This window comes from Rhinoraja longicauda, chromosome 7, assembly GCF_053455715.1.
Source record: "Rhinoraja longicauda isolate Sanriku21f chromosome 7, sRhiLon1.1, whole genome shotgun sequence".
In the NCBI taxonomy this organism is placed as follows: Eukaryota; Metazoa; Chordata; class Chondrichthyes; order Rajiformes; family Arhynchobatidae; genus Rhinoraja; species Rhinoraja longicauda.
Genome location: NC_135959.1, coordinates 41,457,723 through 41,483,510, shown reverse-complemented (window position 1 = coordinate 41,483,510; position 25,788 = coordinate 41,457,723). Strand labels below are relative to the sequence as shown.

The window sequence follows — 25,788 nt, the reverse complement described above, 5'->3', positions numbered from 1 at the left end:
GTGGATGGCCTTGATGCTACCAGGGAAAAGCCTCAGTGAGCAGTCATTCACAATGTGTGGGGTGGTCTGGTCTGGATATCCGCAGTCGCAAGCAGGGCTGTCTATCATCCCCCACTTGTGCAGGTGATGGGCTGTTCTTGCATGGAGGGTGCGGATCCTGTTCAGGGTTAGCCATTGCTTGCAATGGAGGTCAAATCCCAGTGGTTTCACTGTGGTGTCTGTGATGACCTCTCTGTTGTTGTTGTTGGCATCTTTCCAGGCTCTGCGCCACTCAGTCTGGGGTCAAAGACTTCCAGGGATTTGACTGAAGACCAGAAGGGTTTGCGGGACTTCAGGCACATGTTGGGCAGATTGTTCAAATGAGCATGAATGGGAAGGTCAGGGTTAGCTTTGATGGTGCACCAATCTTTGAACATCCTCTCACTTCGGCCTTTTCCAGGGAGGGGTGATGTGAGAGAGGACAGGGAGCCACTGCAAAGGTGTTGACTTAAGCATCCCTGTGTTGACCCGCATTGCAGAGTTAAGGACAGTGTCAACTCGTTTTGTGTGGCAGCTATTAGCCCAAGCTGTTAAAGCAAAACTCTGCTGTTGAGTAGACTCGGGCTAAGCTTGCGGTACGGAGGGTGTGTGCATTGGATCCCCAGCTGTTGCCTGCAGTTTCCTGATGATGTTGACCTTTGCTTTCAGTTTATCAGTCATCCTCTTCAGGTGTTCACGACGGGTTCCAGGGTGACTCCGAGGTACTTGGGGAATTCCTCATTCTTCACCGGCAGTGCAGTCAAGCCAGTTGAAGAATTATTAGCTCATCTGCTATGATCATTATAATTATACGGTTCACATTCTTGTGCCTAAGTACATTTGACTGGCTTGCCGCTGTTCTAGGGCCATTTTTCAATTGGCTTTTGATACCAGTGGCATAATCATATTGAGAACATTTTGGCATTTTTTTAATAACTTTCTTTTACAGTCATAAGTTAATCAGCTTAACCCAGCTGGATAATCGTACTTTTTTTCTTTAACAGAACATTGCTTGGGTAAAGTCATATAACATCTGCTTTGAACTGGAGGATAGCAATGATATCTTCACTCAGTTGTACAGAACACTTTTTCAAGTAATAAAGTAAGTTTTGCTTGCAAGTGATATTAACGTGAATTAGTTGGATTCTAAAAAAGTTTACATACCATTTGGCATTAAATAATTCTGGTATCTTTCCTTTCGCTTAATATTTTGTACTTGTGTTTGACTTGAATGTATTTCTGTACAGTACTGTCTGATCTGATTGGATAGCACACAAAACAACTATTCTTTGGTACACGTGACAATAATAAACCTCAACATAAATTGTCTTGTTGCCTTCTCCCTGCATTGCTCCGATCACCTTGTGTACTTCTCTTTCCTCAGATAATATTTCAAAATACAGTTTGCATGTTCATCATCTTCTATCTTAACTTCCACAGTTGTTTCAGTATTTGAACAAAATAAAATAAAGTTATTGACTTGGTTTAAAATTTTAACTTGGTTTAGTTTAGAGATACATTGCGGAAACAGGTCCTTTGGCTCACAGCGTATGCGTCAACCAGTGATCCCCACACATTAACACTACCCTACACACGCTAGGCACAATTTACATTTATACCAAGCCAATAAACCCACAGGCCTGTCCGTCTTTGGAGTGTGGGAGGAAACTGATCTCGGAGAAAACCCAAGCAGGTCATGGGGAGAATGTGCAAAACTCGTTACAGACAGCACTCATAGTTGGGGTCGAACCTATGACTCTGGCGCTATAAGGCAGCAGCTTTACTGCTACGCCACCTGATGCAATTGACTGCTCAGCTTGCTTGATGACCTCGCTTCCACTGGGTGTTGTATCTAACAGCCTCCTATGTCTGAGGGCTGCTAGCATTGGGAAAGATGAAATCTATTGCAGAAGGTAAATTAGTTGAGTGTCAATACACAGTGCCATCATTTTGCTGTCACAAAATCTGGGTTATTTTATTTTTACTCCCTGCCAATGTATAACTATTATTGTAGATTCCAAAGTATTGTAACAGGTAGGAAGGAACTGCAGATGCTGGTTTACACTGAAGATAGACAAACTATGCTGGAGTAACTCAGAGGGTCAGGCACCATCTCTGGAGAAAAGGAATAGGTGACGTTTCGCGTCGAGACCCATCTTATGACTGAGTCGGGGGAGAGGAAATCTCGAGTTATATACAGCACAGATCAGAGCCAGCGCCTCTTAGAAACATAGAAACATAGAAAATAGGTGCAGGAGTAGGCCATTTGGCCCTTCAAGCCTGCACTGCCATTCAATATGATCATGGCTGATCATCCAGCTCAGTAGCCTGTACCTGCCTTCTCTCCATACCCCCTGATCCCTTTAGCAAAAAGGGCCACATCTAACTCCCTCTTAAATATAGCCAATGAACTGGCCTCAACTACCTTCTGTGGCAGAGAATTCCACAGACTCACCACTCTCTGTATGAAGAAATGTTTTCTCATCTCGGTCCTAAAAGACTTCCCCCTTATCCTTAAGCTGTGACCCCTGGTTCTGGACTCCCCCAACATCGGGAACAATCTTCCCGCATCTAGCCTCCCCAACCCCTTAAGAATTTTATATGTTTCTATAAGATCCCCCCTCAGTCTTCTAAATTCCAGCGAGTACAAGCCCAGTCTATCCAGTCTTTCCTCATATGAAAGTCCCGCCATCCCAGGGATCAATCTGGTGAACCTTCTCTGTACTCCCTCTAAGGCAAGAACGTCTTTCCTCAGGTTAGGAGACCAAAACTGCACACAATACTCCAGGTGCGGTCTCACCAAGGCCCTGTACAACTGCAGCAGAACCTCCCTGCTCCTAAACTCGAATCCTCTTGCTATGAATGCCAACATACCATTCGCTTTCTTCACTGCCTGCTGCACCTGCATGCTTGCTTTCAATGACTGGTGCACCATGACACCCAGGTCACGTTGCATCTCCCCTTCTCCCAATCGGTCACCATTCAGGTAATACTCTGCTTTCCTGTTCTTGCCGCCAAAGTGGATAACCTCACATTTATCCACATTATATTGCATCTGCCATGCATTTGCCCACTCGCCTTGGTTAGCTTACAAACTAGTGGAATGAATATTGATTCCTCTCATTTCAAGTAACTCTCGCATCCCCTCTCTCGCCCTCCCTCCATGACCCTAGCTGTCCTGCTAGTTTTACTGTTTGTATTCCCTTGTTATTACCTTCTCCACGTCCAACAATGGACCATTGGGGGCTCTTTAGTCATCTGTGCCGCCTCTGATCTATTCCTCAACTGGAAATGTCACCTGTTCCTTTTCTCCAGAGATGCTGCCTGACCTGCTGAGTTACTCCAGCATGTTGTGCCTGTCTTCTATTGTAGCAGGTATTTTTTATAAAAGCTTCATTAAATGAGTGCGAAAATCAGACCAGAAAAGTTTCATTGGCATATGTATGGTTCTTCTTATGTTAGAGTTAGGCAGCAGTTAGCAACGCTGCTAACATCTTCAGAGACCTGGGTTTAATCCTTTTGGAGAAGCAAGTAAAAGTTTTTACTCTTTAATGCAGAAGTTTGGTTATCTTTGCACCAAAACTGGGAAAGCAAGAGCTATACTGTTGTGTTGGGGCTAGTGTTCTAGGGAGCTGCTTAGTCACAAAAATAAAGACTATTGCAAAGTTAATAGAGGTTGCAAGAATTCATATTTGTAAAACATCCTGACTTTCCAAAAGTAGTACATCACATTTTTGCTGGTTAGGCAATTAGAATTCCGTAACATTTTCCAATGATCAATAGGCAGGCAATCATTATAACTTCACTGAATCATTATCTGAAGAAGGGTCTCGACCTGAAACGTCACCCATTCCTTCTCTCCAGAGATGCTGCCTGACCTGCTGAGTTACTCCAGCATTTTGTGAAACCTTCGATTTGTACCAGCATCTGCAGTTATTTTCCTACACATACTATTATATCTTCAGTGCATCTACTAACTCACCTAGCACACATTACCCATCTGTTCGATATGCAACAGAAAAATGGGGAGCTCAGTAGTGCAGCAGTTAGCGATGCTGGGTAACAGCTTCAGAGATCAGGGTTCAATTCTCAACTGGAGTCGGTCAAGTTTGCATGTTCGCCCTCTTGTGCTGCGGTTTCTTTCCACATGCAAAAGACATGTTAGTCGACAGGTAAATTGAACCCAATGTAAGTTAGGTTGCAAGAGAGTTAAAGGGGAGGGGTGTGAAGTCAATGTGAATGCAAGACAAAAAGTGGGATTGGTATAGACGAGGGCTTGAGCAGTAGGAACACAGTGGGGTGAGTGACTCTTGATGCAGGAGGCCACCTACAGGAGAATTGAAGAAGATTGCAACGTTAATGATCAGTCTTAAGTGACCAAAGTTACATTAGTTAGATGTATTGCAATTTTTTTTAAATATGACTGATAACTTCATGAACACTGATTAAAACAGTATTGCACGCTTAAAATGAGTTTAAACCCATCAAAATTGCATAAATTAAAGTGTCAATAATCCATTAAAAAAGTTTTGAGACTGCTTGAAGCAGGTGAATATTGGGTGAAGTTCAAAGTGCTAGAGAAACTCCAGGCAGCCTCTGTGGAAGGGATGGATAGGTGATATTTTAGGTCAGAAGCCATTAGAATATTGGATGAAATGTTAACCTAGCTACAATGCCCTCCATAATATTTGGGACAAAGATCCATCATTTATTTATTTACCTCTACTCCACAATTTGAAATTTGTAATTGGAAAAAATCACTTGTGGTTAAAGTGCACATTGTCAGATTTTATTAAAGGCCATTTTTATACATTTTGGTTTCACCATGTAGAAATTACAGCTGTGCTTATACATAGTTCCCCCACCCCCGGGTTTCAGGGCACCACAATGTTTGGGACACATGGCTTTACAGGTGTTTGTAATTGCTCAGATGTGTTTAATTGCCTCCTTAATGCAGGTATAAGAGAGCTCTCAGCGCCTAGTCTTTCCTCCAGTCTTGCATCACCTTTGGAAACTACTGAAGCAACAAAGGAAATTTTCAAAGCTAAAAAATGGCCAATTCTTGAGAGGCCAAGTCAATCATCTGATTTGAACCCAATTGAGCATGCCTTTTATATGCTGAAGAGAACACTGAAGGGGACTAGCCCCTAAAACAAGCATGCTAGAGATGGCTGTAATGCAGGCCTGGCAGAGCATCACCAGAGAAGACACACAGCAACTGGTGACTTCAATGAATCGCAGACTTCAAGCAATTATTGCCTACAAAGGACATGCAGCAAAATACTAAACATGACTACTTTCATTTACATGACATTGCTGTGTCCCAAACATTATGGTGTTCTGAAATGGGGGGAGTATGTATAAACACTGCTCTATTTTCTACATGGTGAAACCAAAATGGGAAAAAAATGGCCTTTATTAAAATCTGACAATGTGCACTTTAACCACATGTGATTTTTGTTTTCCTCTATTACAAATCTCAAATTGTGGAGTACAGAGGCAAATAAATAAATGATGGATCTTTGTCCCAAACATTATGGAAGGCACTGTAAGTTGCTTGGTTTAAAGACTTTTGATGCAATTTGACAATATAAAAAGCTCTATAGTTTGTTCAGAGGGCAGTTTGTTGGGAAAGATGAACTGTTGTGCATGTGGCTGGGCGATCAATACATCACTACACACACCGCATCAGCTATAAATTCTCAGTCACTCCAGTGGGGAATCTGCAATTCATGTCCACAGACGGCTGCGGAGGCCAAGACATCGGATATTTTTATGGCGCCGATTGATAGGTTCTTGATTAGGATGAGCATCGAAGGTTACAGGGGGAAGGCAAGAGAATGGAGTTGAGAGGGAAAAACAGATCAGCCATGATTGAATGGCAGAGTAGACTTGATCGGCTGAATGGCATAATTCTGTTCCTATGTCTTATGGTTCACGCTCTGAGTTCATCCACCTTGCACTTCAGGCCTCTTGCAGTGAAACAAATACAATTTAATCTAAGAGTCCTGCTAAGCTTCTGTCTATCTTGTCTACTGAACTTTTGTCTGCCATAAGTTCATGTTAAAGAGCGAATTAGGCCATTTGGCTCATTAATACTACCCCATTCAATCATGGCAGATCTATCTTTCCTACTCAACCGCATTCTCCTGCCTTCTCGCCTGACACCCTTAATGAATTCCACAGATTCGCCACCCTCTGACGAAAGAAACTCCTCTTTCTTCCATACCAACTTCCAGCCTCTCACCTGTTTCTCTCCTGCATTGGATCCCACCCCCTTACAAAGCTTAAATCCTCCCAAGTAACACTAGCAGACCAGTCCAGCAGGACATTCGTTCCTCACCAGTTCAGATGCAATCCGTCCCTCTTGTACAGGTCACTTCACTCCAGAAGAGATCTCACTGAACCAAAAATCTGAATCCATACCCCCTGCACCAACTCCTCAGCCATGCATTCACCAATGCTATCTTCGTATACTTACCCTTACCATAGCTTGGCACTGGGAGCAATCTAGAGATTTCTACTCTGCTTTTTAATCTTTTGCTTAACTCCCTCTGTTCAACCTGCAGGATTTCCTCCCTTTTCCACATGTGTCATTTGCACCAACATGCACTGTGACTTCTGGCTGCCAACCATACCTCCTGAGAAAGTTCTACATCTCCTCTGAGACATCCTAAACCCTGACACCAGGAAATCAGCACACTATCCTGGAGTCTCGTTTGCTGCCCAGAATCTCTTGTCTTTCCCCCCCCCTAACAAATGAGTCTCCTATCACTATTCTTTAATTTCGTTTATCATTATTATCATTATTAGTGTACAGGCATACCGACGTGCTAACCAATCAGCGGAAAAGTGATATATGCTTGTTCCTGAATCTGGAGGTGTGTGTTTTCACATTTCTTTAACTCTTGGCTGATGGGAGAGGGGAGAAGAGGCTAGAAGTGTGAAAACGCACACCTTCAGATTCGGGAACAGTTTCTTCCCAGCTGTTATCAGGCAACTAAACCTTCCTACCAACAATTGACAACAGTCCCGGACTACTATCTACCTCATTGGAGACCCTCAGAATATCTTGCTCTGCCTGACTTCATTCTTCCCCGCTATACTTCAGAGCCAGTCCCGGTGCCACAGACCTGACTGCTGCTGCTCTCTCCTGACTAGTCATCCAACTGCCACAGTATCCAAAAAGGCATATCTGTTACTGAGAGGAGTAGCTCAAAGAGTTTGCTACACTCTGCCTACTACCTTTCTTGGTGGTCACCTATCTACTTTCCACCTGCACCTTAGGCGTGACCACCTCAGTGTAACTCCTATCTATGACCTCTTCTGTCTCCTGAATAACCCTGAAGTCATCCAGTTTCCTAAATCGATTAGTAAGGAGCTGCAGCGAACGCACCTCCCACAGGTGTAATGTTCAAGGACACTGGAAGGCTTCCCGCGTGCTGCAGGAGAAGCACACCACAGATCCAGCTGTCACCACTACTGCCCCAGACAAAGAAGTTTTATGAAAGAAAGGAAAGTGCAGACTGTAACCTATCCTGTCGTCACTCTCTGCAAAAGCCTCACATTTGCCCGACACAAAGCTGCTCCATTAGTGTCTACCTTCCTTTTATACACCCACTAGGAGTAATCACTAGGATGCGAGCTGCTTTAAGTTTCTCCAACTGAATCTGAACTCCCCTTGTTATCACCCTTGAGTTAAATTATGCCAAAAGTATTGGGATTGGTTTCAGAAAGTGCTTTTCATAGAGCTGCACAGGAACTAGCTCTTTGAGCCACATTGTCTTTGTCAAACACATCTCTCCATTTTCTGCATTTATATATTTTTGTGATCTAAATTTAATTTGTAGACCATAGTGTGCAGTGTCAAATGACATCAACTAACATGACCAAAAAAGCCAGAGGTGTCAACATCACCATTCATTTAAGATGTGGAGCTGGAGATAGAGTCATAGAGTGATACAGTGTGGAAACAGGCCCTTCGGCACAACATGCCCACACCGGCCAACTTGACCCAGTTACACTAGTCCCACCTGCCTACATTTGGTCCATATCTCTCCAAACTTGTCCTATACATATACCTGTCTAACTGTTTCTTACACGTTGGGATAATAGTCAGTGAAAAAGTCACTTCCAATACTGGGAGATGAACCCGGGCTGCCTGGGTGAAAAACAGGGATCCTAACCGCTAGACCATATGGGAGATGGGAATAAGAATTTATATTCTCGAGCTATTGCACTGATGTGTGACTGAAATACCTAATTGACAATCTTATGATATCTGACTTCAAGGCAGATTATTCTTTATTGTTTTTGAAAGATGGGCCAGACCTGGTCTGGAACTTTGCTTATAATTTTACAGATCTTCTATCTGCTGTGACTAGCAGCCATTTGAATGAATGAATGAATACTTTATTGTGACATGTGACCTCTCAGTGAAATTCTTTGTTTTGCATATCCAAGGTATGTCATCACATAAAGGGCACTGACAAAGTTACAAAGTACTTGGAGGTACTTGCTTAGTTCCCATTAATATTCTGAAAGGGGAATTGCACTTGGACAGGACTCTCTATCTATATACTAAAACTCTCGTTTGTTTGTTTGTTCGTTCGTCCCTGAACTACAGCCAAAACAGTCACGATAATCACAGTCGTCCCTTTGAAATCGGTGTTATATTTTTAAAGTTATTCGCATTTTAAAGTTTAAATCTATCTCCCAGGGAGGGAGGGAGGATAAGGGGGATGGAGGGTGGATGGGAGGGGAAGGGGAGGGAGGGTGGATGGGAGGGGGGAGAGGAGAGGGGACGGGAGGATGGTGCTACACCAATGCAGGAGAGGTTTAGGCTCAACGGGTCCACTTGGTCTAGCAGTACCTAAATTTCAGGTTGAAATCCATTGCAGGTATTAAAACATGACGTTTAGTAAGAAGTGGGTCAGTCGAATCAGATTTGCATTAGTGGATATGCTTTTTGGAATAAAATTCTGACTGCAATGTTCAGTGCGTTGACTGAAAATACAAATGTTGGTATGTTCATTAACTCTGCAAATATTAATAATTAGTAAAGCCCCTTTCATCAATCCAGCTTTAAATTATTACTCTTTTCCAAAGGCTTCATATTCCTCTCTATTTTCCGTTACATCGTTGGTTTTCTTTCAGAAAAGGATGTAAACTAAACGTGTCACAGATCTGGAAAGAGTTATATGCAAGACAGTAAGGTGGAAAATGTGAGGCCGCTGTTGTTCAGGGCTGAGTAGCTGATCTACCTTGCAGATCCTGCCCAATGAATGATGTACTAGTCTGGAACATTGATTTTGATGTTTTTATAGACGCTTGAGTAGATGATTTGGCTTCACATTATGGAAAACTGCAATACGAACTATTTTCCAGGAACGCAACCCCCACCCTGAAACTGATACTGAGTCTATGCCTTGAATTGCTGCAGTCTGTGTAGTAACATTGTTGTTGAATTAAGGCATTCCAATGTTTAGATCTTGCAGGAATGGCCTGAGATAAATTATTTTGTTCAATTTAAATTTGATGCATTTTTTCTCTTTTAAATAAATTGCAGTAATGGACATAACCAAAAAGTCCACATGCACATGGTGGATTTGATGAGTTCCATTGTTTGTGAAGGAGACACTGTTTCTCAGGAACTTTTGGATACTGTTCTTGTCAACCTCGTACCAGCTCACAAGGTGAGTAACCCATGTTTTTTTTTTAAGATTGCAAAATAATAAATATACTTTGCAGAGTTGCATTTTTGCTTTATTTTAGTTCATTACTTTCAATGCTTTTGTTTCTTGTAGAATCTAAACAAGCAAGCATATGATTTGGCAAAAGCTCTATTAAAAAGGACTGCTCAAGCAGTTGAACCATATATTACTAATGTAAGTATTTGACTTTATTTTCCCCGAGGATTCACTGTTTGCAAGTTATTGGTTCTGGTTTGATATTGTGTAATTATCCATTCAACTATAGCTATCCCCGTCCCTCTGCTTTGGGTTGAGTTTTACCATCAGATATATTCCAAGTGACTGCAATGCAGAAGTATGCATCTTGTTGTTTGCCCATGACTTCAATTTTTTTGTCTTTTTCATCCACTTAATAACCAGATCAATAATTTGTCTTCAGTTCTGTGAAAGTGTCAAGACTTTTTTATCAAATACTATTTGAAAGTCAATAGAAGTAACATTCACAGCCTCCCCCGGACTGCTGTCATACACTTTAATTGGTGTTCTGAGCAAAAGACCCACCCATTTCCAATTAGGGTAGCCTGCTTTTAACATTATCACCATAATCAGATAATGCAAGAAGATTTTGGGCATTAAATGTATCTTCGATTTGAGTGAAATGGTCTATGTTAAAATCTACAACAAACGGGATAATTTAAGCTATGATCAAAGAAACCCAGTTTTCAAGAGAACATAAACATAGACCATAAGAAGTAGAAACACTTCTTCTGCCTCCACTGTCACTGAGTACAGTAATAGTTCGACTTTTACCTCGGTGCCATTGGCCTACAGTGACCCGATGTACCTTGATTTCATTACTGTTGAAAATCTCTATTGATCTACCTTGAAGAATATAATTGAGGGACCAACACTTACAGTCCTCTTGGATCAAAAATTCCAAGAAGGTTTCACTTTCTTCTCTCTCCCCCCCCCCCCCTTTTTTGAGACATAGAATCTCCTGATTGTCAGCCTCTCAACCTAAATTAATTATCAACTCGTCCATCATGTCAATCCCAGAATTTCTTTAATTTCAGTTTGATTATTCACAGTTGTTTAAAATACAAGATTGTGTAAAATAATCTGCTTAATCTCTCCTTGTATGTTAGTTTAACCAATTTCAGGAATTAACATTGTGGGCCCTTTGTTGCATTCCCTCCCTGAGGTAGGGAGAGGTGACCTGTACAGAATATTTGATATTGGCTCACCAGTAAGTGGATAAATAAATTTCCAGTAGTCTTGGAATCATACAGCATGGAAACATGCCCTTTAGCCCAAATCGTCCATGCTGACCAAAAAGCCACATCCACACACGTCCCTCCTGCCTGCGTTTGGCTCGTATCGCTGTAAGCCTTTCCTATCCATGTGCCTGTTCAAATTTCTTGTAAATGGTGTTATAGTACCTGCCTCAGCGACCTCCTCTGGAAGCTTGTTCCATATCCCTACCATCCTCTGTGTGGAAAAAAATTGTCCCTCAGGTTCTTATTAAGTCTTTCCCTTTCGCCTTAAACGTACGGCCTCTGGTGCTTGATTATCCTGCTCAGAGTAAAAGACTTGAATTTTAAAAAGTTCCCTTGAAGGCCAACATATCTAATTGTTCCCTATAATTTCAGTGATTCATGTACAAGGTCACCTAGATTTCTCTGCATATCAAAACATTTTAATCTCTCACCATTTTATGATTTCTATACAAGTGGATGACTTCGCATTTTTGAGCAATGTATTCTATTTGCTAGGTCTGTTAAACCTATGTCTATCCTGTTGACACCTCTCTGCAATCTCCTCACAGCTCACCCTGCCACATGGTTTGGTATCATCAGCAAGCTTGGATAGGTTAGCACACTTTATTTTGATTGCTGAGTGCTCAATTTATTTCCCACATCCCAAAGACATACTAATTAATTGACTCCCGTCAATTTCCCCTTCCTGCACCTAAATGGTAAAAGAATCAGAGGGAAGTTGTTACAAAACAGGAGACCACATTACATCCCCCCTGAATGTAAGAAACAGATGATTGATCTACACAAAAAGCTGGAGTAACTTAGTGGGTCAGGCAGCATCTCTGGAGAAAAGGAATAGGTGATGTTTTGGGTGGGATTGTGAACAACTGGTACATTGCTCCAATCCTATTAGTGAGTCAACACAGAAAAGTAACACTGTTTTCTGTCGGATAACTAATTCTCAATCCATGCTTGTTTTTTACCTTCAGTAATATGTGCTCTAATTTTATTGAATAATGTTCTGTTTGGCTCCTTGTCAAAGCTCTTCGGAAAGTTCAAAAACAACACATCAGCTGGTTCACCTTTATCTATTCCGCCAAGTACAACCCCCCACAAAAAGGGCAAACACAATTTTTCTTTCATAAATCCATGTTTACTCTGACCAGTTGTATTCTTATTTTCTAAGTGACATCTTTCCACTTCCTTCGTGATAGATTCTAGTTTTTTCCGATACTGCTGACATCGAGCTAACTGGTCTGTTGTGGCTTTGTTCCCCTTCTCTCCTTTTCTTAAATAGTTTGATTGTATTTGCTACCTTTATATTTGTAGGAACTGTTCCAGAATCAAATGAAATATTAGAAGCTGTCAACAAATGAATCCACATTCTCCATTAGCCACTTTTTTAGTCATAGGACCAGATTGTGAGAATACATCTCTGTGTCCCATTAATTTCTCCTAGTTTTCCCACAGATGCTAATTCTAATTTCTTTGAATTTCTCATTCACTCTAAACTTCTATATTTCCACAAGGTTTTTTTTTTGTCTTCTCTTTCATGGTCTTAACCAATGCTTTATTTCTCTTTTACTGAATACTGAAATGTTCCCAATCCTTTGTTGTACTGCTTTTTTTTTCTTTCTTTGAAATGCAACTTTAATACCTCGGATCACTTTTCCTTTTGACCTTTGCTGTTGATGATGAGCTGTTCTTCATCTCACTGATTTTCACCATGAAGTATTAGTGAAGACCCTTTGACTCTTAAACTGTGTTCTGGTCATTGCATGTGACTGGAGGACAAAGTAGATTTCTATTCCAACTGTGAACAAGATCATCGTCTGCATTGCAAAGGGAGATGCATACGTGTCTTGTGCTTGACATTTTTAAGGTAAACTACTCTCCTAATCCAGGACAACCCTCCAACATGGTGAGACTCAGAAAACAAGGACTGCTTCTCATCTCTCAGGAGCCCGCTCTCCACAAAGATGTGCATTGATGAGGAAATTTGCAATTGCCATAGGCAAAAAAGTGCAAAATCTCCACTATACCCTAGCCCATGACTGGTGCAATGTAAAAGGAGTACTTGGGATGGTACTAAGAAACTTTAAACTATGCATTGGGAGCACAGAAACCTTGTGTAAAATGCAGAAGTAGCACATCGGCTCTGCAAGCTAACTACCAATTGCCAGTTAAGGCTGAAGAAGGGTCCTGGCTGTAAACATCACCTATCCACGTTCTCCAGGGATGCGGCCTGACCCGCTGAGTTACACCAAATTTGTATCTTTCCTTGGTAAATGCCCATCCGCATTTCCTTGTTTCTATCAACTGCCATGTTGTGCATTAATGGAAGTATCTCCATATTGGCCCCATCAGTCATCTCAGAACCTACAAAACAGTGTAGAAGCTAACCGACCTTGATGAAGATGCATAAGAAGGGTTCACTGATGTTTAGATGATACTTTGTCCCACAGAACAGATTTTAATTCGCAAGAATTCTTAGCGTACAGTAGTCTGAAATTTCTGTTTGGAGATTTGATGGTTCCACGCCAACCAGTTCTTTCTTAGTTACTGAACTATGTCCAAGATTGGGATTCTTTGCAATTACGTGGAAGTTACATGCTTGGATTTTGTTTTAATGGTGCCCCTGGGTTGAGTGCTACGTAGTCCAGTAGGTGAAACATGAACTTCCACAGTTAGCCAGTCATCCCACAGCTCCTTTGCCTACTTAGACCTGGCTCAGGTTTATTGTCTCCCTTCATCTCAAAGGAAAGGAACCTGCAGGACATAAATTAGAAAAAAAAGACAAAGTGCTGGAGTAACTCAGTGGGTCAGACAGCATCTCCATAGAACATGGATAGGTGATGTTTTGGGTCGGGAATCTTCTTCCATAGAATCTGCCTGACCCGTTGAGTTACTCAACATCTGTGTCTTTTTTTTGTAAACCAACATCTGCAGTTCCTTGTATCTCATGTGATGTGAATTAGAGTTAATTTAATTGTTTAATTTAAATTGATCTCCAAATTGTTTGGTCCAGAGGCATGGTTCATTTCTTGAAGCACTTCTGTGGATTGCCTGTTGGTGAAGCATTGTGATATGCTGCACTTTGCCCATCAGCAAAGTTCTCGATTTTTTTTTGGGAAGTTCTTAAATGGACTCGCCTCGTTTAAGAACAGGTTTAACAGAGAGGTGAGATTTGGAGCAATTTAAAATTAGTGCTTGGTGTGATGGAAGAGTTGAAGAGGGTGATCATTTTTGCAATGAATTGTTGGGTTTTTTATTTGCAGTCTTTTTCTTTTGATAGTCATAATATTTGATGTTTATCACAGATCCTACTAACTGAAGAATTTTCTGCCAACAGTTTTTTAACCAGGTTTTGATGCTAGGCAAGACCTCCATCAGTGACCTGTCTGAGCATGTCTTTGACTTGATCCTTGAACTCTACAATATTGATAGTCATCTGCTGCTTTCTGTTTTACCACAACTGGAGTTTAAACTTAAGGTACACCTGTTAACTTATTTCTATGTATTGCATATTTACTGAAGCGTCTGCTTGACCTTTTATTATTATTGTTATTATTATTCAGTAATATGTAATAATGTTTTGTTAAAATTGATGTTATTTTATGGCTTTAACTAGGCCATTAAGTTTCTTTAAATCTATTCAACCTTCACTAGGTTGGGACACTTTCTCATGATAACTTTTTTCTGTCAAATTTTCTAGATGCATTGTAAATTGTATTTTGTTTTAGTTAAAATAGCTTTTCAAGGGGGCGGCACAGTGGCAAGGCGGTAGAGCTGTTGACTCTCAGTGCCAGAATCGTGAGTTTGATCCTGACCTTGGGTGATGTCTGTGTGGACTTTGCGCATTCACCCTGTGACCGTGTGGGTTTTTCCTCAGGTGCTCCAGTTTTCTCTTGCACCCCAAAGACGTGCGGGTTTGTAGGCTAATTGACTTCTCTAAAATTTGTCCCATGTGTCAAGGATAGAACTAGTGTATGGGTGATTGCTGGCTGGCCATCACGGACTCGGTGGGCCGAAGGGCCTGTTTCCACGCTGTATCACTGAAACGAAAACTATAGATGAATACAAGGAAAGGCAATGCAGACAAGCAGGTGGCTTATGCAATTTATTTTCATTACAGTGTAGGACAAGATAGAAAGGTTTCATGATAGGATACTGGCGAAGGTTAATGATGTTCAAAACCACTGAAGGAGGGTAACCTTAAGCAGACTGGTTGCTTTTCCATGAGTAGATTGGAAATCAGTCTGAAAAGGCAGATCTTAAAATGTGAGTGAGAAGAGGATTCACTGAGACAATATGATCAGATATCATGGGTTGCACTGTGGTGGAGAAATCTGTGCTCTTACAACTCCAGGAACCCAGGTTTGTTCCTGACCTTGGGTGCTGTCCGCATGGAAATTGTACATTGACCAGTAGAAACAAGGAACTGCAGATGTTGGTTTACAAAAGAGGACACAAAGAGCTGGAGTAACTTAGTTGGTTGTGCCTGATCTGCTGAGTCACTCCAGCACTCTGCATATTGACCATGTAGGCTTCCTCCAGATGCCTCAGTTTCCTCTTGTATCGCAAATTGTGTGTAGGTGAATTGGTTACTATAAATTACCATTTTAGTGTAGTTAAATGGGCAAAAGAAGGAAAAGTTATTGATGAGTTTGTGTGAGAGAAGACAAGTTGTAGGGGTACAGAAGGGCCGTGAGGGGGAAGAGGGATGGGAATGGGATCAGGGTGTTAATTCCTCTGTGTGCATGGACCTGATGCAGAAAATGACTGCCTTCTGTATTGTTTTTTAACATAAAATAAGAGAAAACAATTGTTTGGAGTTGGGCTGCAGTTCAAATAAAAAGACCGTTTGTGGCAAAAAAGGAGAGCTGTTGCAAGAACCTGGGGTTTAGGCAGCATTTGTGGAGGGAAATGAACAGTCAATATTTTGAGTTGAGACCTTTCTTCCCGACTGAAGTGGTAGAGGATGAGGGGAGACATGATAGAAGTTGACAATGTTATGTGAGGCATGGAGAGGGTAGATAGAGTCTGTTTCCCAGGGTGGAAATGTCAAAGACTAGAGGGCATAACAAGGTGAGAGGAGAAAAGTTTAAAGGAGATGTATGTGACAAGCTTTTACACAGAGAGTGTAGGTGCCTGGAAACCTCTGCCAGGAATAGGTGGGCAGGGCGAGGTAGTGAAAATCAACATGATAATGAAGTTTAAGAGGCATTTGGACAGAGCTCGTGAATATGCAGGATATGATGGGATATAGATTATGTGCAAGTGAATGCGATTAGTTTAGATTGGCATCATCTTTGGCATGGACATTATAGGCTGGAGAGCCTGTTCCTCTGCTGTACTGCTCGATGTTCTTAATTGTTTGATAGGAATTGCATTGTTTGCCTTTGAACTTTTCAATTCGATCTCCAAATCATCTTTAAATGCTTGTCTTATTGCTTGTCCTTTCTTTTTTAATTAACTCTGAATTCCTTGGTCTTGAGCAGTTGGGGTTTTTTTTATCCACTCTGTAAGAATTAATTTTGCCTGCACAATTGCAGTCATCCATCCGTGACAATTTCATTTGTTTTACCGTGAGGTTTTTTTTCTGCAATCTTTGGCATCCTGACACACTTTACTTTCCATCTCTTTCAAATTGTGGATCCAGAATCTGAATCCAGATTCTTGGACTAGAATTCTTCCTTTTTCCTCAAAACAATTCCAATTATTAGTGGCAATATCTGGTAGACCTGAAGGGTCTCGACCCAAAACGTCACCTATTCCTTTTCTCCAGAGATGCAGTCTGACCCACTGAGTTACTCCAGCTTTTTGTGTCTATTGGTTGACCATATCTGGATAAGATGATGCTTAAATTGCAGATGCAATGAATCTTAGAAAAAATGTGCACGGCAATTAAGTTCTCCAATTTTCACATTCACAGAGCAATGATAATGACGAACGTTTAGCAGTTGTTAAGCTGCTGGCAAAAATGTTTGGGGCAAAAGATTCCGAACTAGCATCCCAAAACAAACCGTTGTGGCAGTGTTACTTGGGAAGGTAGGCCACGTTTTAACAATAACATACTTTGATGGTATCTCATTAGTGCGAAGTCCTGTGGATGTCCTGAAGCCACGATAGGTAATGATAAATGTCAAATCTTCCTATAATATGTGAATTGGTAGTTTAAGAATTATCAATAGTATCCTAATTTTCACATTTAAATGGTCCTGTATACAGAAGAAGAGGTGATGAATCTGTTCCGTATTATTCAGGTTGAAGATGGATATGTTGTTGTACATTGCCTATGAGGGAAAAATATTAAAGTCAATGCAAGAGTTTCAGCATGGATTTGCTAATATGATCAAAGAATGCAGATTATATTTATTTTTCAGTATATTTTAGGGTCAACCATTTTGATTCTTGTAAAAGATGTCATTCCTACCTAGTTACCAGGAAAGTTGCATCCATCTCCAGGGGTTTTGCTTGCTGAAAATGAAATGCATTTACTTTTGGTTAAAAGTTTGCAGAGCCTACAAAGATTTCATAGCTAAGGCTTTGGAGCATCTAGTGTAAACAGCTTCATTTTAAAAATACATTTATAGTACGTGGGTGTGACTGTCAAGGCCAGGATTTATTGCCCATCTCTGTTTACCCTTAGGAGGATAGGGGTGAACCACCTCCTTGAATTGCTGCAGTCCCTCCAGAGAAGGTATTTTCAGTATTTTAGATGTTTCTTCATCGGCAATACCAGTTTATTTCCAAATTAGTATGTAAGCGGTATGCCTCTTCTTCCTTGTGGATTTGGGAGGTGTTAGAGTAGTTACTCAAGTAAATAACTTTAGTGTGCAGTACACTGTTGATGGAGGTAATACATCTGTGGTTTGTGGGTATGCATTCAAACAACCATCTTTGTCTTGAGTGGTAGTGCTGTTTTCAGCCAGGCAGGTAGAAGATATTCCATCGCACTCCTAACTTGGACCATGTTCATCGTGTAAAGGTTCAGCATCACAGAGCGTAAATCACACACAGCAGGATGTCCAACATCCAATCTGCCTTTTATAACTGCAGCATTTTATGTAGCTAAAACTCTGGTCATTGGTGATCCCCAGATAATAAAAGTATTTTGAATGTCCAGGATTAGGGGCCTATCATTCTTATTGCAGATGGCACATGTGATTTAAGTGACTTGTCACCTGTCAGCTTGCGTCTGACTGTTGTCCAGATTGTGCTGTATGCAGGCATTGATTACTTTACTTCCAGAGGAATAGTGAATAGAATTAACGTCATCAAGACAATCTTCACTTGGAAATAAAATTATTGATAAAGCAGCTGAAGATGGCCTGGCTTCAATATTCCACAGTGGATGTTGTAATGTTTACTAGGATTGTTTCCTCATTGAATTACTGCTTGGCTCCTGCATAGTACTTACACTCTGGTCTTTCTACTCTTGTTGGTAAATAGATACTTGGGATAGTGTGATTGGGAAAAAATGACTGCGGGCAGTCCTGCGGGTGCGGCTGAGCGAGGGAGTTGTGAGAGGTGGGGGGGTTGAGGGGGGATGGAGTGGATGAGGGGGGGGGGGTATAAGGGGGGATTGAGTGGGGGGGAGGAGATGAGGGGGGATGGAATGGGTGAGGTAGGAGGAGTGGGGGAGGAGAAGCTGCTGGACCAATGCAGGAGAAGTTTGGGCTCAACGGGTCCGCGGAGTGTCCCCCGGGACCAAGGGTGGGCGAGGGGGGACAGGGAAGGGGAGAGGGAGCCACTCACCTCTGCCCCGTGTGGCCAGTGCCGTGGGGAGAGCGAGCCGTGGAGCCGATACATCTCCGGCGGGGACGGCCATCGGCCAGTGCTGTGGGCAGAGCAAGCCATGGACCCGAAACATGTCCTGCGGGCACGGCAGCCTCCGTTTGGTGCAAACCTCCCCCTGCGGGCCCAGCAACCCTACCAATTCGTTGGCGAGCGGGGAGTGTCCCCTGGGGCCGGTGGCGGGCGGGGAGTATCCCCCGAGGCTGTGCCAGGCCCAGCAACCCTACCTTTCCGTGGACTTGTTGGCAGGCGGGGAGCATCCACTGGGGTCGTGGGTGGACAAGGGGGGGGGGTCAAGGAAGTGTAGGGAGGCACCCACGTCGGCCCCGGGCATCCATCGCGTCGGGCAGAGGGAGCCGTGGACCCAAAACCTCTCCTGCAGCGAACGGCGGCGGCCATCTTGTTGGACCCTCTGCCGCCGCGCTGCACCATGGGAGGAATGTCAGGCGCGGGGTATGCCGGGACGGGCGCCGGTCCTCCCGGGGGAGGGCGGAGCGCATTTATTAAAATTTATTAGGTAGATTGTTTTTAAAAAGTAACAAAAGTTGATTTAGTCAGACCGTGGAGGAATGGTGAGTAGGGTGGGCCTAAAATTGCCGCACTATCGTGTGCCATTTTTTCCCGGATGAAAACTGCACACAGAAACCTCGTAGAGGGGGGACAGGGAAGGGGAGAGGGTGCCACTCGCCTCAGCCCCGTGGCGCCAGCGCTGCAGCCAGAGGCACCTATGGACCCAAAGCCTCTCCTGTACCTCTAGAACCCTCACCCCTCCCCCACTCAAACCCCCTTATCCTCCCCCCATTCACCCACTCCACCCCCCTACCCTATCCCCACCCCTACTCTCCTCCCCCACCCCTAATCCCCCTCCACTCCCCCCACCCCATTCTCGCCATCCCCACTCCCTCCCTCCACACCCCCTCCCCCCACTCCTCCTCTCCCCTCCCCACTCTCTCTCTCCTCCCCCTCCAGTGCCCCCCCACCCCAACCCCCCCAATAGAGCAAGTGGACCCGTTGGGCCCAAACTTCTCCTGCATTGGTACAGCACCCTCCCCCACCCCTCTCCCCCTCCCAACCCCCATCCTCACCCCCAGCCCTACCCACCCACCCCACCACTGCCCCCACCCCCCATTCCCCCACCCCATGCCCTCTCAACATAAACGGGCCTACCGATCCGTGGAACCGTTGGCAGCGAAAGCCACTTCCCATGCGTGTAGCGCTGATCGGCGACGAGCGGCCATCTTCTTAGAGTGGGCGGGGAGCATCTCCCTGGGCCGTGGGTGGGCGAGAGTGGACATGGAGAAGGCATTGACCTCGGCACCATTTCTGCGGGCCAGGCATGAAGCCGAAGCCTCCTGCAGCGCGGTTGCGATCGGTGGGGAGTGGCGGGCGACGGCCATCTTGTTGGACCCTGTGCCGCAGCCTCAGCCGCGAGCTGCATTGTGGGAGGAAGGTCATGCGCGGGACATGCCGGGATGGGCACCGGTCCTCCAGCTGGTCCTCCGATGGGGGGGGGGGGGGGGGGGAGAGAAGGAGCGCATTTATTAAAGTTTATAAGGTAAATTGTTTTTAAAAGTAATGAAAGTGGGCCTACACCATGCACGGGGGAATGATGAGTAAGGTGAGATAAAATTGTGGCGCTATCGTGGACCGTTTTGGATGAGTAGCGCCCCAAACTATTTTCGTCCACAAACGACCCCAGAGTTTTAGTAATGTAAATAGATATAGATATAGATAAAGCCTCTGGTATAATTACAACAACTATACAAAGATAACAATGACATTACAAGGTATTAGGAAAGAATGAACTGGCAGGATCTGGCCAAAGAATCACTTAGTTTTTTAATTGACCAGTTTTGGGAGGTGGCAACGTTTATGGTGTCTGCATGATGAATTCAGTACTCAGCAAAAAATTCTCTTGGGGTTTTGTTGAAACTACCTTTCTCATACAGCAGCAAGAACCTAGTCACCATAATTAACATTGCAGTTATGGATGCATTTAAGGGAAAACAATGCGGATATCTGAAGGAAAAGGAGCAGAGGTTAATGATGTTTGTTTGAAGATGTATGGGGTTTGAGCAAACATAAATGTTGGCATGCACTAATTGAGATTTTTTTTCCACGGTGTAGATTTGGTTTAATTGATCATCATCCTTTACAGCAATTCATAATAAATAAAGATTTACATAAAAGGACATCACATTTTTCTGAACAGTAGTTGTTTCCTTTGTAGGATTAACCCGACTGCAATTAGTGTAGGAGCAACTGACAAATTAGCTTCAACTAAAGAGAAATATTGTCCTTGAAAATGCGAAATGTTTCAAATAAAATCATGTATTTATAAAATTGTTAATATTGTAAGAACATCAATTCTGTACGACTGCTCCACTCTCCAGCAAATGTCATATTTAATTGTTATGCGTGGGTTTTCTCCGAGATCTTCGGTTTCCTCCCACACTCCAAAGACGTACAGGTATGTAGGTTAATTGGCTGGGTAAATGTAAAAAAAATTGTCCCTAGTGGGTGTAGGATAGTGTTAATGTACGGGGATCACTGGGCGGCACGGACTTGGAGGGCCGAAAAGGCCTGTTTCCGGCTGTATATATATGATGATGATATGATATGATAATATAATTCTGCTATATTCCACCATGTTGTTTTCAAGAGTACTGATCATTAAAATTAATGATGCTATTGGGTAATTAAAAATATAATTGTTAAGTGCCCATGAAATGAATAGTTTCTATCTTTGCATTATCACTGTTCTTCCTGTAGATTCAATGACATTCATGTTCCTATCCGCCTTGAATGTGTGAAGTTTGCAAGCCACTGTCTTATGAACCATCCGGATTTAGCAAAAGACCTTACTGGTAAGTATGTAGTTGAATTTAATTTGTCAAGCATGTCCTGATTTTTTTAACAGGGAAAAGATAAAGAGGGGGTTTCGAAGTACTGCAGATGCTGGATGCTACCCTACTCTGAAGAAGGATCTCGACTTGAAATTTCACCTGTCCATTACCCCCACAGATGCTGCCTGCCTCCAGCACTTTGTGTTTTACTCAAGAAGTGGGTAGAAATGTATTTTTGTTGCTGCAAATATGGGAATTTTGATCTTGCACAATTTTGGCATTTTTATTTTAAAATCAGCAAAATAATATATTTAATACCAGTAGGTGAAATTAATGTAATTTAAATAGCCTGGTAAAAAGTCTGCATTACAAAATTTGTCATTCCCCCTTGCTGGATTCCATCTGCCCATCATCCCTTCCTTATTTGGTTCCTCGAATCACCTTCTTGCCTCTGTTTCTATCTAACCCTTCCCCTCCCCACACATGGCTCCATTGCCCATATTTATTTTCCTTATCTGTTTCCACCTGTCACCCACGAGCATCTCTATCTCTTTCTCAATTCCCCTGCTCCCTCTTACTACCTGGCTTTATCAGAAAGTAAATGCAATGTTTTACTCAATTTTGGAGGGTGATGAAGGGAGTGACTTGGGAGTGAAAAGTGGTACTTGTCATTTTGTGTTCGGAGTTGATTTTACCTTCATCTATTACAGAGTTTCTCAAAGTCAGATCGCATGATCCTGAAGAAGCGATAAGGCACGATGTCATTGTATCCATTGTAACTGCTGCTAAAAAGGACCTTTCACTTGTGAATGACCAACTGCTAAATTTTGTAAGAGAGAGGACGTTAGACAAGCGGGTGAGAACAATTGAGTTTTTCTTTGAAATACTTCCAACTGCTGCATATTTCAATTTTTACCAACCACCCACTGACCGTAAACTATCCCTCAAGCACTCTCCATGATGTTTACAGTTTGGATTTAGAAACCATTGTTTTCCATGATTCTCTTGGCCTTTCGTGACCTTTTTCTTTATTTATTTTAGGGAAATATCAGGTCTTCATTTTGTTGTAAACTGTTGGATATGTCCGTTGAACATGATTTACTGTGAACCACATCTACAAATATTGCTTTGTGTCGTTGATTGTTTTGCAAATTTTATGCTTCAGTGCTTTGTGTTCATGTTTAGAACCTTGCAGGTTATTTCTTTGTCCCCTGTTCAGAGACTAGAACAAGATTAAACTAAAGAGTTCTTAAATTTTCAACATTACTGTCAGTTGGGCTGACAGAAAGAGAGACTGGTATTTATATATTAAATAGCTGAATACACTATCTGAGGTTTCCCTATTTAGGACGGCACAGCTAGTAGAACTGCTGCCTCACATCACCAGAGAGCTGAATTCAGTCCTGACATTCGATGCTGTCTGTGTGGTTTGCACTTTTTGTGATCTCATGGGTCTCCTCTGAGCTTTGGTTTCCTCCCACGTCCCAAAGCCACATTGCTTGATAGGCTAAAGATAGACATAAAGTGCGGGAGTAACTTAGCGGGACAGGCAGCATCTCTGGAGGAAAAGTCCTTTATCTCCAGAGATGCTACCTGACCCACTGAATTACTCCAGCACTTTGTGTATATGGTATAAACCAGCATCAGTACTTCTTTACTTCTACATTTTGTCTGCTCCACTGCAAAATCTACTTTGCTTAGATATGCCTACTTTGAAAACGTTCTCTTCGGGGGAGTTCTGCAACACCCTCTCTCACTGCTTCCCCTCTGAGATTTCTACATGCTTTTTCTCCAGAGATGCTGCCTGACCCATTACTCTAGCACTTTGTATAAACCAGCATCTGCAGTTCTTTGTCTCTAGATTGATAGAGCGATTGACCACTCTATATTTTCCACAGTGTGGAGATGGGTGATAGTATCTGAGAGGAGTTGATGAGTCATAGAGTCAAACAGCTCAGGAATGGGTCCCTCAACCCAACTTATCCGCAGTGCTTCTCAAAAAAAAAATCTCCTTAAATAGAATCCCAAATTTCCTGGAATTTGATGGTATTTCCTGAAATTTTCAAAAATGCTTCCTGCGTGCTATTTGTTGTTGTTTTTCTTTTGCGGGCACACGTTAACAACACAAAGAAGAACAAGGCAAAACAGATCTATGTAACGACACCGTATCTGCCTGCTTCTGTTACTCACTTGTACAGTGTTATGCAAGGCATTATGCACTGTGCACATATATGATGTAGCCTAGCCTGCATGGTATGCATATTGTGTGTTCAGTGCAGTGTGTGCCTGGAATACAGTGTCACAAAGAACTCAATACAACAAAGGTCATTGACTGTGTTCACTTCGGTCTCTTTACTGATCTTTGGTTCAGACACTTTATGCAACTTGCAGCTACTGTACAGTATATGTACAGGGAAATTAACTTTGGATTGTATAAAAGATGAACTGAAAAAATAATACATTTCATAACTTACCAATTTACTTGCAAAACTCAGCCATGAATTTCCTGCGAGGTTCAGCTGCCTCTGCATTATCTGCATTATTCTGCAGTCATTCTTTATCAGTTTGAGTTGGCTGAAAACCCTTTCAACAGCAGCCTTTCAGAAAGGAAATGACAGCAACACACTGATTATTTTGCTCAAATTGGGTGCACTTGGTTTCTTCACGCACACAGATGAATTAAATGACACGAGCATCTCTGTGTGAATACTCCTCTCCAATACTCCTGTACTGACAAACTGCTATTCAAAGTGGGGTGCATGGAGTGTGTCCTCCATTCAGTGTCAACATCTTGAACTGATGCAACTTCCTCCAGGTATGGCAGTTTTTGGTACAATAGTGCCACGGATGGTATAGTCAGATTGCATGCTACTGTTGGGTCTAGACATCTCAGGAAACCCAGTTCCTGAAGATTGCTGAATCTGTGCTGGATCTGTTTCACACATTCCATGAGAAACTGCTTGCAGTGATTCTGGAACAATGTAATGTCTGGGTGGTTTGTCCCAACATTGTCACTAATACTTTGAATTGTGCTTGAGGCCTTTACCCCAGTGTACACTTTACATAGTGGTATGTGATGTTCTTCATCATTCACATTGAGTTTTAAGGGGTCACACGTTCCAACATGTGACAGCTCCATAAAATCTGATGAAAGACCCACCAACAACTGTGAAACTTCATGTTTGAGAACATGCAGAAGAGGAACCTCACTCTGGAAGAGTTTATTGAATGAAGTAAGTCTGCCAAGGTTATTTGAAATAATGCCAATGTGAACATATTGGTCAGGCTCTTCAGAATTGAGTCGTTTGTATGTGTAGGATCTTCAATTGCAACTCCTTGGAAGTAGAGTTTTAGAGCTTCACACTGTTCTAGTATTCAGTCTACGCACATTTTCATTGAAAGCTACCTGGTTTGTCCTGCCCTGAGGATATTATGATTGTCTATGTTAAAGAAATCCTGGAATTCTCTGAAAACATCACACCTCTGAGGACATGCGGAAATGAGAGTAAATGTTCCTGCACAAGTCCTCCAGTGACTTTGGTAGCTTCAACGAAGCATGAGACACACACAGATGAATTAAATGACACGAGCATTTGATTGGCATGATCCAGGGGTGATGCTTACGAAGCAGCTGAGAAACTGAATGATGGACTCTAAACATAACATTGCATGTGTCAGCACAAAATCCAATGACATTCTCCATTGGAATATGTTTTTCCTGCAAACACTGAATAACTGCATTGTAGATGGTATCTGCCTTTCCATTCGGCAAATCGATGAAATTAATAAATACAGTATTCATTTTTGAAGCTTTCTGCATCAAAGCATGTCCCAATTGCAGCCTTGACTCTTTGTTGACTTGTCCGTTGTCTCATCGATGATTAATGAAAATTTGTGACCTTTCAGTTGTTCAACTCCCTCTTTCATGTAATGAAAGCTTGGCACCTGTCTGATTGTGTTGGTTGCTTTATGTTTATCTAAAGTAACATGCTTGAGAGGGAAATAAACTCCTCAGCAGTGCAAGCAGATCTTCTGAGAGAGATATTGGAAGATTGTTTCCAACCAAGAAACTACACATTTTTATTTCCATTTTAGAAAGCCAACTTCATGAAGACTAAAAGAACATCAGATTCCAGTTTGTGATTTAGCCAGATCCTCACTCATTTTGGAAGCTTG

The 25,788-nt window shown here is 42.4% G+C and overlaps 1 protein-coding gene across 7 annotated transcripts in view; it reads left to right on the top strand.

Annotated features, from left to right (window-relative positions):
- Nucleotides 1–25,788, top strand: part of pds5b (PDS5 cohesin associated factor B) — a 136,099-nt gene that overhangs the window by 28,683 nt on the left and 81,628 nt on the right. For 6 of the 7 annotated variants that reach the window (XM_078402350.1, XM_078402349.1, XM_078402353.1 and 3 more), the window contains exons 5-12: nt 1,023–1,120; nt 9,587–9,713; nt 9,825–9,905; nt 14,319–14,459; nt 16,902–17,017; nt 17,619–17,669; nt 21,539–21,633; nt 22,323–22,468. In XM_078402350.1, coding sequence (XP_078258476.1) covers nt 1,023–1,120; nt 9,587–9,713; nt 9,825–9,905; nt 14,319–14,459; nt 16,902–17,017; nt 17,619–17,669; nt 21,539–21,633; nt 22,323–22,468 — 855 coding nt within the window. The remainder of the gene's footprint in view (nt 1–1,022; nt 1,121–9,586; nt 9,714–9,824; nt 9,906–14,318; nt 14,460–16,901; nt 17,018–17,618; nt 17,670–21,538; nt 21,634–22,322; nt 22,469–25,788) is intronic. The other variant, XM_078402354.1, reaches the window with a different exon arrangement.